The following is a 12,800-nucleotide window of genomic DNA, read 5'->3' as shown; positions in this document are numbered from 1 at the left end:
TGAATTCGATTAACTTCCAATTAACTTGAGTTTGTCGTCCTATTAGCACTACTTAATATTTTATTTAGTCAATAGAATATTGAATTATAACATAATCTTATGAATTAAAATTAAAATCGAATATTTGTTAATAGCCAGTCTTAATACTTGTTTTAATTTCAACTGTAGCCTTAAACTAATTAGGTATACCCCATGTATTGACAAGTTGCATCTAAGTACCCTTTTGGATCTTTTTTAAATGTCTTTTAGTTCTTTTTTTTTTTTTTCCTTTATGAATTGCCTTAATTCCCATTATTCTATGTAAATTTCTTGAATTAGTCGTTAACATTCATTTTATCATCATACCATACATTATATCTCTCTTCAATCAATTTTTTCTGGTGGGGTTATTATTTAGTTGCTACTAAGTCTATTCAAGGGCTTTAACATTACATTTTTAGAAAAGTTTGGTTGATGTTGAGTATTGTCTGAACTTGTACTCATCTCTTTTACTCTGTTGCTTCTCTTCTTTGCACAACTCCTTGTGAATCTCCCACTTTCTGCAACTTTTCATTCCTGTGAATTTGGTTAAGTTTGTCTCCTTTTTCCATTCATGTTGATCTTTGTGAGTTGTTGCAATGGGTTGTTTCCTCTCATTTGCCAGGGAAGATCATTGATCCCTCACTTTCAGTTGTCGAGGGGGTTGAGGCTTGTTGGTGTATTTTAAGTTGAGAGGCATGGCACGAGCCTCTTTTGAGCCTCTTCTGAGATTACAATGCACAGTCACTGGTTCTTTGTTAGAATCATCCCAGTCCCAGAAAGCTTCCTGGAAGTGAGCTACTATCATCTGTGAATGAAATCTTAATTATTTCTGTTAGTGACAACAATATATATTAAATAATCTGCTCATCTGGCCCATTGTCCTCCTCGATGTTACCTGTAGAATGGTCATGTGGGCTGAGCGGTTTCCTTTCATTAGCAGCAGGGCTTGAACCCATATATTCCCTTTTTTTTTTTTTTAATAAATTTGGCTTTTTATCTTCATATTTGCACCCTCTTTACATTTTTCTCACATTCAATTTCAAATGTACTTTTTACAATTCGTCAATTCAAAACGTATCTCATTGTTTTGAGTCCCACTATCAGCACACTATTCATCTTGGACAACACTCAACCCACTTTACAAGACAAAAGTTACAAGACATTATTTCATACTTTTGACAAATAATCAGCTCCATCATGATATTCTGAAAGGAAAGTAAGATGTGTTATGCGCTGCGCAAAATGTGGCACTGTTTTTTCCCAATTTTTTCTATTGCCACTACAGTTTCAACCAGGACATTTAACCAAATTCATCCATGGTCATTATTTTATTGGGCAGAGTTTGCCCTGTGGGCCCACATATTCAATTTTCAATACAGCTGTATTGGCAAAATAATTGATTTGCCTCTGTGTCTCTTCAAACACAATCTCTCACACCATTCATACCCAGTCACACCCATTGGCCAACACACACACTCCTGTGACTGCTGCAGCAGGTTCTGCTCTAAATGCAGAACTTATAATTTTAGCTGTGGAATGCCACAAGGTCTGATCAGGTCAACACAACTATGTCCAATCACTATTGAGAAGTTTCCATGATCATAAGGTTTCCGTTTAACACCGGTTGTACAACACCTTTTTTTCTTTTTATAAACTCTAATATCCTCTATATTTTAGAATAATAGGCCTAGTTGGTCTAATTTTTCTTTCATATTATTTTTGTCTTTGCTCATGAGCTGCTTTTAAGAAGAAATTTGGAGATCTCTGCATAATCTTGGATTCTTGGCCAGTAACATTTCCATTTCATTATCCCAGTTTTGACGTTTGTGACTTCATAATTTTGGACTTTTGGAGTAACTTTTCCCTCCAATCTATCTCTAGAATTTACCAAAACAAGATGGAGTGACCAGTATCATTGCTTTGTCAACAATAATAATCAATAATAATCATGCTTTTACAATAATAATCATGCTTTGACATTTTGTCTATCTTTTTCTTTGCCAGAGAATAATTCTATCATGCTTTTAGCCCTATAGTTGTTTAATCTAATAGCCCTCACTATACCAAATCCAGCCTCCGTTCTAATTATTTGGTGAGTTTGAGCACCCACTTCTGTCTGTCAACATATTTTCTTTTTCTTATAGGGCTGGACTTGTACCTACTGAAAAAGCAGAGAGGGTTAGTTTAGCAGAGAATATAAAGAATTGCTATGAGACCAGTGAATAATCAAAATGAATAAAGTTAATATAATAATTAACCAACTTTGAAGCAGTCTCTGGTGATCATTGAGGAGTCCACACCTGTGGTGCCCCGTAAGGGTCAGTTCTTCTGTTTTTAGATCATCAGTCCGTTGAAGCTTCTTGGCTGTGGCTCTGCATGTGTCGTCAGCCGATGCTGTCACTCAAAGGCCTGGTGTTAGCCTCTGCTGTTTCTCTGCCTCTTCTCAGTTTGGGCTTTGAGGTTGATCCTGCCTGAGTTTTGCATCTCAGGATTTTATCTTTGTCCTTAGGAAAAGTCTCAAGTGAACGTTTCACCTTTTCCATCATTAAATCAGTCTTTCTCCTTGCTGAGCTTTCCAGAAAGTCAATTTCAGGAGGGGAGCAGAAAGCCCCTCACCCACTTCTGTCTTCTTTCTGCAGTCTTTTTGACCTTTGGCCTCTTGTTGCTTTCATTCGAAACTGTCATTGAAGCCATCTGAAATTTGAAAACTCAGAGATCTGCATGAATCAAATTTAACTTTTAAAAATACTAGGCCCAATTGTGCCTGAGCTATTAGCTCTTTATCTAAATTTCACTTTTTAACCATCCTTTTTACTAGTTCTTCTATATAAAAATCTCACTGGTTGACAACAGCAGTTCTTCCATTCTATTTTTAGTAAAGCAAGTTCTTCATTGCAGGAAAAAGCAAGCTATTTCTGTTTTTCAATATCAGCAATAATCTAACTTTGATAATCTAAGTATAATTAACTTTTCCCTATCATAAAATCAGCTTTCAATCTTTATTCTATTTTTACATGCGGTGTTCAAATAATCTAGCATGGTGAATAACATTTTTCTCAACCAACATCAAGGAATTCCTCTTATCTTTTCTTTTCAATTATTGAATCAACAATATTTACTACAATTCTAAGATTCCTAATGTTTATGAAACTTAGTCACCCAATCTTGATCACCTAACACTGCACAACTTATTTTTTCTTAACACAAACTTAATAATTCGCAATGGAATAATTTTCCACTCTGTCTTCAGGGATAATGAGATACAAATTTTAGACGTCTTCAGATATATCATATAATATATTATGCACGTGCAATCTTATTTATATTGATCTATTAATATATATATATTATTAGGCTACATTTATTGATTAAATACTTCTTTTTTTTCTTTCTTTTTTTTCATACTGCAATAATCTGCAGAGTTAATATCTTGAAACAATTGTCTTCCTTTACTTTTTGTTAATACACCATTTATTTCATGTCTCTAAATCTCATTCACACATTCTTTGTCCCTTTTCAAGTGACCAGGGTCAGGGGGTCACTATTTTTACCCACAGGCACAGTCAAGCAAGACACAGGATCCCACACACACTTTTTTTTTTTTTAAACACTACATTAAATATTCACTGATTCACTTCCTCAACACAGCAAAAACAATACCTCTTTAACTAAGATTCACTGATTCACTTCCTCCAACACAGTGATACTTTTAAAACGATAACTATACTATAGGATTTAGCCTATCCGAGCAGACCCTTGTTAAACCCATAACAAGGCGGTAACCATAGGCTAAAACTATCCTATTCTACAAGATCAAGCCTACCTGAGCAGTCCCTTGTTTAACCTAACAAGGCGGTAACCATAGGCTAATCTTAATCTGTGTGCATGCTATATATCTATCATGGCCCTTTTGATAAATAAAACACAGATCACCCACTGATATCCTTATCAGTAAATACAAATCCTTTCGTACGTACGATAAAACCTTAGCGCAAAACTAATAGTACCAGTGCCCATACAATCCAAATAGGATTGCATAAGAACTGGCAAGTATTACCAGGAGCTCCCCCGCGCTATTTCAAATTTCTTGATATCCTCAAGCCCTTGATATTAGAAATCACAATGCATGCAATCATTTCTGGAATCAAAGACCCTTTTTTTTTTTCTTTTTTTTTTCAAAACATTATCTTAGTTCTTTGAATTTGAAGAAGCTTTTTTAAGTGTCTTACCGTAACGAGCAAATATCTGGGCGAACCACACAAACTTATAAGCAAAAACTGCTTACCTGTGGCCACTTTTAGTTTGTGTCGCTCGTCCAGTCGAGCCCGTCACGGCTTTGCCACCAGCTTCTAACGGAGCCCCACGTTGGGCGCCAAATGTTGTGGTTTCAATCTTTTTATGAAATCACTTCTCAGAGATCTTTGATGCCAGAAATGTTAGACTTTATTCACAAACAAAGCCGAGCGCCCTTCTGCAGAAAAAGACGCTCCAGACATGTGGTCAGCTTCACATATATACCCACATCACTTCCAAAAATGGTAATACCTCCTATAGATATTTTTGGGCTGAAGTTTCACACCATGTGACACACTCAAATAGAATTATCTGCTGCACCAGCAGCTTGACCTTTCTTCAAGCCCCTAAAAGTACATCCAAAGTCACACACTCACAAAGTAAATAATAGTGTCTTAATATGTAGCTAAATTACTGATCTTCTAAATAATAAAATCTTCAACAGATGCTTATGTCCACAGAGCTGCCCTGTGGCGTATAAGAGCAATTATTTGTCTGCTTTGGGTTACCTAAGTTAGGTTGCCCTGCATCTAATCAGATAATGAGCAAGTGAGTAGTTGAGGCTATCTCACTTGCTTATGAAGCGGCCAGACAGCCTTCACCTTTGGCTGTCCGGGCCCATTCTACGAGGAGTATTGCTGCCTCTATGGCTCTAATTTCGGGAGTTTCCCTTCACGACGTTTGTGATGCGGCAGGCTGGTCATCGCCGCATACATTTGTCAAATTTTATGACTTAGACCTCTCCACTCCTGGGGCTAGGTTGCTTACTTCTCAGTGTGCGCAAGGACTTCACACAGAACGGCACTTGTCATTATGGCGTAGTGGGTACGGGGTTCCCACAAGCGTAAAACAGGGCGGGAGTTCCCTTGATAGGGAACGTCTCTGGTTACGTATGTAACCTTAGTTCCCTGAGAGGGAACGAAACGCTGCGTTCGCCTGCCATACTTCCTGCCATCGACTTGCTTCAGGCTTATCAGAAGCTGTCACGCACTGTGTACAGGGGTGCTTTATAGTTTCCTGGTCTATGATGTCACCCGCCTATGACGTCTCGCTCTTTCATTGGACTGATTATACACGTGCTTCATGACGCAACACTCAGAGGTGTTCCCACAAGTGTAAAACGCAGCGTTTCGTTCCCTCTCAGGGAACTAAGGTTACATACGTAACCAGAGACGTTTCTTAATTTAATGTTGAGCTCTTTGGTAACATTTGGGCATTTCAGGTTATAAATATCTAGGTGTTTTCTGGGCTGTTTCTGTTTAGCTGCTTTCTGCAGTTTAAGTTTGATGGAGGCAATAAGTAGGTAGTGGTCACTGTTGGCATCAGCAACACGAAAAACTCAGACAACTTAAAGAGACCATCCCCACTTGCCATTGATTATAATGTGGTCTATCTATCTGGTTGATGGTGATATTATCAGGTGATTTCCATGTTATCTTATGAATGGTACCCCCAATTCACACAATTATTGTCAATGCTAAAGTCAGAACACAAAGACACTGCACGCCAATTTTCAAGTCAGTCGGACTAAAGGTTGCGTGATTATAGCCATTTCCCTGTTGATTTCCTGTTATAGTGCCAACAAGTAGCCAAACTCCAATTTTTTTACTGTAACATCAGATTGACATCTTGCATATGTGTACCAAGTTTGGTGAAAATATCTCATTCCAGTCAAAAGTTATAATCATTTTAGTAAAAGTGGCTGCACCCACTTTGAATGTTTTGGTGCCCCTAAGTGATGGTGAGTCAAAAAATTCAACTTTTGTTTAATAATTACTAGTAATCAAAAAAAAAAAAATCAGATTTCAAAGAATATTTCTGTACTGGTTTGGTTCTGATCAGGCGAAAAATTCTAGGACTAAATAGCCGACAAGTTGTCTGTGACAGACAGTTTAGGAGTTATGAGCAATTTCATACTTTTGAACACTGCTATGCCACCATTGGGCCGATTTGGGCGAGTCTTGGTGACGTTGTAGACAGGGTGGGTACTACCATCCCTCAAAGTTTCAAGACTTGACAACTTACGGTTTGGTCTGCCCGATCACGTTTAGGGCAGAATGTTGATCTTTGAAAGTCCTAATAAAACAATAGCTACGTGCGCTTGAAGCCCTCATAAAATGAAAACAGTTTGATTGTTCCTCTGGCAGTTACTAGAACAGCATTCTGCTCCTCATTCCTCACAGCCAGCGCTGACAATCACCTCGCTCAGATAATGAGCACATAACAATTAAAGATGATGCACATATTAAGGTATAATGTGAGACTAAATAAACAGTTTTAAATATTGAAGTTTATTGTTCAGTTCAACTAAATAATTTAAATTTTCCATTGACAGTAATGCAGAAGGAAAATTATTTTCGCTACTAATCGCAGCTGGATGTGACAGACTGTGATAAAGTCCTATCTTCAATTGAAATTTTGCATATTGTTTTATAAATTATCATTTGATCTATCTTTAGATTCAAGAAAAAGAGCAGATGAACTGAGGATTGTGCTGCTGGGTAAAACTGGAGTTGGGAAGAGTGCAACTGGAAACACCATCTTGGGAAGAGGAGCATTTACAGCAGAATCATCTCAACAGTCTATTACTAAAGAGTGTAAGAGAGAATCAGCTGAAATCAATGGCAGACACATTACTGTGATCGACACTCCAGGACTGTTTGATACTAAACTTACTAATGAGGAAATCCAGAGAGAAATCAAGAACTGCATCTCCATGATCCTGCCTGGACCACATGTGTTTCTCTTACTTTTACCAGTGGGACGATTCACTGAAGAGGAGGAGAAATCAGTGAAGATCATCCAAGAGACCTTTGGTGAAAACTCTTTACTGTTCACTATTGTACTCTTCACCAGAGGAGACGATCTGGATAGTAAAACCATTAAACAGTACCTAAAATCTCCTGAATCTCCCGAATCTCCTGAATCTCCTGAATCTCCTGAATCTCCTTTGATGAAGCTGATTGAAGCGTGTGGTAACAGATTCCATGTGTTCAATAATAAGACTGGAGACCGAACACAAGTGTCTGATCTACTGCAGAAGATAGACGACATGGTGAAAGCAAACGGAGAGAGTTACTACTCATGCAAGATGTTCAGAGAGATGGAAAGACAAATACAAGAGAAAGACAATGAGACGCTCTTGATTAAACATGAAGAAGAAAAAGAGAAGTTGAAGACAATAATAGAGAAATATAGAAAGAGAAAAGAACAATATAAAACGGAGATAAAAGAAAGCGAGGAACAAGAGAGAAAGATGCGAGAGGAGATGAAGAGAGAACGAGAGGAATGGGAGAGACAGAAACAAGAGGAAAAACAAAGAAGAAATGAAGAGGATGACAAAAGGAGAGAGAAAGAACAAGCACTGAGGGATAAATACAATCAGAGACTCGATCAAGAGAGCGAAAGAAGACTGAGAGAGAGAGAAGATTTTCAGTTGAAATATGAAGAAGAGAAAGGGAAAAATAAGATAATGATAGAGGAACAAAGACAGAATCGCGATAAAGAGAGAAAGAGGAAAGAAAAGGAATTTAGAGAGAGAGACAAACAATATAAAGGAGAAATGAAAGACATAGAGGATCGTGAGACAGAGATACGAAAGGAGATGAAGACAGACCGAGAGGAATGGGAGAAACAGAAGGAAAGACAAAGAAGAGAAGAGGAGAAAGTAAAAAGAAAATCTGATGAACTTAAGAGAACTCCAGAGGGTCAGCTCACAAACAGTAAGTCAAAATAAAAAACAGCTAATTTTGAAATAAGAGGATTACAGGTAAAAGTCTGTTATCTGTTAGGGTTTAAAGCTCTATTATTTTGGAGTTTTAAATGTTTTCTGGTATGTGTGTGTTTTTGGGGTCATTGTGCTGCGGAGTCGAGCCTGTGGTTCAGTTGATGATTGGCCGATTGACTATAATTACTATATTTAATAAAGTAATGGCTGTGCTCTCCTCAGCACAGTGATAGTCTCTCGGTTAAATACATGCAGGTGTGCTTGTGCTTTTGTTGACTAGCTTGAAAATATGAAACATTTATAATGTAAATATAAAAAAAAAAATATTACATTATGTAGTACATATAGACATATAGTACATATAGACATTATATAAGACATATAGTACATTATACATTTCTCTGTATTATATATGTGTGTTTATTCAACCCGGTCTCACCCCAAAACGTCATATACTGACGGGTCTTGACCATGCGTCAACATACGACGAAAAGGGTACCCCTATAACGTCAATATGAGACGCAGACATAAACGCACCAGCAGCGCCTCCTAGCGGTACCCTAACGCATACCTAAACCTACCCATAACCCGAATCGTCACACATGGACGTTATAGGGGTACCCTTTTCGTCATATGTTGACGTATGGTCAAGACCCGTCAGTATGTGACGTTTTGGGGTGAGACTGTGTTAGTTTATTAAGCATGAGTAAATATGATACTGCATGTGTAATATATTGCAGATATATCTGATCACATATACATCTATATTATGAAGTGTATTATTGAATATAAAATTACATACATTATGATATATTAGTAAATATATTGTCTCATATTTTTCAATATATGAAAAGTGGCAATTCCTTATGAATTATTCAACATCACAATATATGATCCTGTATATTTTCAAATATACGGTTAAACCATTTAATACACTGATCATTCATATATGGGAAATATATTTTCGTTCCGTAAGGGTGGACTGTTGTAAATAATTTACTTTACTTTTACTTTACTTTACTTTATTGTCCACGTAGTGGAAATTTGTCTCTGTCTTCACATACATCAATACAACAATACATAACACACAAAAAATAAACAAAGCACACATCAATCATTACCATTTAAAATCTTGACAGCATTTGGCACAAAGGATAATTGGTAAACCTTCCTAATTACTCGTGGTTGCCTATAACGTCTTCCAGATGGCAGCAATTGAAACTTGCTATGTAGAGGATGAGAAACAATTTTAACTTTAAGTTCAACACTTGTTTGTGGTCTCAAAGTAGTTGTTAATCTCTAAACCATATTGTCATTTTCAGATGATGAAGATTCATCATCAGATCCAGGATGTTTGAGAATCGTGCTGTTTGGGGGGACAGGAAATGGAAAGAGTGCCACAGGAAACACAGAGTTTCCCAGTGAAGCCAGTTCAGATCCAGTGACCACTCTCTGTGAGAAAGCAGTTGTTGAAGTTGATGGTAAATCAATAACTGTTGTGGATACTCCAGGACTCTTTGACACCTCACTGACAAATGAACAAGTGGTTGAAGAAATGATGAAGTGTATTTCACTGTCCGCACCTGGACCTCATGTGTTCATCATTGTGTTGAGTTTGGGAGAAATCACTCAAGAGGAGAGAGACACTTTAGACATGATAAAGATGATCTTTGGTCCAAAAGCAGCAGAGTTCAGCATTGTTCTCTTCACTAAAGGATATGCTCTTAAAAAACAAACAATAGAACAATATGTAGAGAAAACTAAAAATGAGGAACTCAAGAAACTGATCAGAGATTGTGGAAACAGATTCCTGGCTTTTAACACAGAAACTCAAGATCGGACGCAAGTTACTGCGCTGTTAAAGAAGATAGAAGAGGTGAAGAAATCTAATGAGGGCCGATACTTCACTAATGAGATGTTTGAGGAGGCAGCGATCTCCATTGAAAACAGAAGAGAAAAGCTACAAGAGAATAAAATAAAAAATCAGGATCAAGTTGAAGAATTAGAAGCCAAGCATGTCCTGGAAGTCAAACGAATGACAAAGAGACTGGAGGAGAAGAAACAAAAGATAGATGAGGAGAGAGTGAGTCTGGAGAACAAGTTCAGAGGAAAAGAGGAAACACTGAGGAGAGAGTTTGAGGAGAAAGAAAAATCAGACCAGAAGAAACAAGAGAAGGAGGATAAGAAGCGATCAGAAGAGGAAGAACAGCGAAGAGCTGAATATGATCAAAGAATAGATGAGATGGAGAGAGAGATTGAAAATCAGAGATTACAGTATGAAAAACAGCTAAAAGAAAGTGATAAGGAGAAGAAAAAGAGAGAAGAAGAATATAAACAAGATCAAGAAAAGATGAAAACTGAGCAGGAACACATCATGGCAGAGTTAAGAAGAAAACAGGAAGAGGAGATAAAAAAGAGAGATTTAGAGGAACAAACGAGGAAGGAACAAGAAGAGAAAGTGAGAGAAGAATGGAAGAGAAAAATAAAAGAGGCTGAAGATGAAGAGATTCAAGAGGAAATTAAACGACAGCAGAGAGAATGGGAGGAAGAGAAGAAACAACAGATGAAAGAACGAGAGGAAGAGGAAAGAGAGATAAAAGAGAAACACAAGGAACAACTGAGGGAAAAACAAGAAGAACTGGAGAAAATGGGAGATACATTTGAAAGAGACAGAGAAGAAGAGGAACAAATGATTAAAGGGGAGAGACAGAAAAAGAAAAGAGAGAGAGAAGAAAAAGAGAGAGAATTTAAAGAAAAGAAAGCTGAAATGAAAAGCCGTTATGATCAGCTGGAGCGAGAGAGAAAAGAGGAGTGGAAGTGGAGAAAACGAGAGGATGAAGAGAGACGAGAGGAGAAGAGGAAGAGATGGGAGAAAATGATGGAAGATCTGAAACAGGAGCAAGAAGAAGAGAAAGAGAGGAGAGAGAAGGAATAGAAAGAGAAGAAAAGGAGTGTAATAGAATGAAACAGAAACATGAAAAGGAAATACAGAAGATGAAGAAGAAACATCAAGATGAAGCCAGAAAACAAGAAGAAGAACTGAAGGACTTCGAAGAGAGAAAAAAGAAGCATATTGAGGAGTTCAAGGGGAGGCTTGAAGAAGAACTAGATAAAGTGAAAAAGTTAAGAGAGGAGCTTAAAGAGAAATGGTCATGTCTTGTGATGTGAACCTGTTTAAAACCTTGATGAGCCAGGTAAATGACACGTGTCTTTTGTAGTGAAGGGTTTTCTGTATTTCTCTTTCTTTCTAGCATAAGTGAGCCACTGTATCTATATTTACATTATGAAGACTCTTCAGATCCGCTCCTGTAACCCTGAAGATTACACACTCACACATACTCACACACACTGACACACTCACACACTCACACACACTCACACACTCACACACACTCACACACCTGACGCTCATGAAGACCTCTATGAAGCTGTTTGATTAGAGCAGGAGCAGACCTTTACTAAACCAATCATACAAAATTAATTTTCTCTTGGTAGATTTTGATGAAACAACATGATTTATAACAGACCTTAAAAAAAAAAAAAAAAGAAAGAAAAAAAAAGGAAATAAAGAAAGATTCTGAAACTGAGAATGCCAGAAAGAACTGAACCAATAAACTGAAAATGCCTGATTCTGGGATTCCTTTTAAGTGTAATCTGATGTTTTTTAATCCATTATGCCGTTTTAAGATGAATGTTAAAATCTGTTTCTATTGTTTTCTCTGTTTATTCAGTATATTTGATCAGATCAGTTATTAAATGAGAGCAAACATTAGTAATGGACTTCTATGACAGCTGTCCTCACATCCATAAATATAGTAAATATCCCGGTGGACATGTGTCTGAACGAGGCTCTTCTGCTCACCCAGCCGGCATTTATTTGATCAAAAATACAGTAACAGATTAGAGTTTGTTTTAAAGGAAGTTTTTCATTTACTTGATGTTGTTTTCATTTAATTATTTTTTAACATGATTATTGTAATCTGAACGTTATTCTAAAATTACACTGTACTTTCACATGTTCAGTTATGTACTGGTGACAAATAAAAATAAATAAAAGTCCTCATTAACACAGATCGTCTAATGCTGTAAGTCCTTCATTGAGATTCGGAAGTAAATGTACAACAGTAACAATAAATAATGCATTTAAACCATTTAAATGATTTAAATCATGACAGGACAGAGATGAAGTTAGAAGCGACCAAACACCTCCACGTTTTCCCTATTTAAAAAATATTTTCATGATTTGTTATCTTTTGTCAAATCAACTTGATAACTAATGTAGTGAAGATAACATACATTTTTGAGTTAATACAATGAAGAGGAATGGTTTAATAAACAGAAACTCAAAATAGTAAGTACAGCAAACTCAAAATTTTAAGGCAAAAAGGTAACTTGTTTTTTTTTAAGTTAAAAATGTGAATTTTTTTTACAGTGCAGTTACTCGAGTAGTTACACGACTAAGTATGGTGACACAAAATAAAACGTGGTGTTTTTCTAAGCGGGAAAAATGGAGAACTATAATGTATGGCGGAATAGCACTAGCAGCACTTCGACTCGGAGCAGTGATATCATCACTCAGGAGCAGTATGTATTTAAATAGGGAAAACGTGGAGGTGTTTGGTCGCTTCTAACTTCATCTCTGTCTGGATCCTAATGAATGAACTGGGCTAAGTTAAGTGCTATCAAAGTGTCGCCGAGCACCAGAGCGATTGAGTGCACGCACTGAGACGAGAGAGGGATGCATCAACTCGTATTAGTT

General features: G+C 37.0%; 1 protein-coding gene across 1 annotated transcript in view; it reads left to right on the top strand.

Moving 5' to 3' along the window:
* The window catches only part of LOC306988521 (uncharacterized protein), a 34,922-nt gene extending 22,817 nt beyond the window's left edge, over positions 1–12,105 (top strand). Inside the window, exons 6-7 of the mRNA XM_079593573.1 lie at positions 6,774–8,036; positions 9,364–12,105. Coding sequence (XP_079449699.1) covers positions 6,774–8,036; positions 9,364–10,976 — 2,876 coding nt within the window. The 3' untranslated portion in view covers positions 10,977–12,105. The remainder of the gene's footprint in view (positions 1–6,773; positions 8,037–9,363) is intronic.
* Positions 12,106–12,800: the final 695 nt, after the last annotated feature.

The sequence above is a fragment of the Phoxinus phoxinus genome, assembly GCF_949152265.1.
Source record: "Phoxinus phoxinus genome assembly, chromosome: 20".
Taxonomy (NCBI): domain Eukaryota; kingdom Metazoa; phylum Chordata; class Actinopteri; order Cypriniformes; family Leuciscidae; genus Phoxinus; species Phoxinus phoxinus.
Note: the sequence above shows the minus strand (reverse complement) of the source record. Positions and strands in the feature narration are given on the sequence as shown.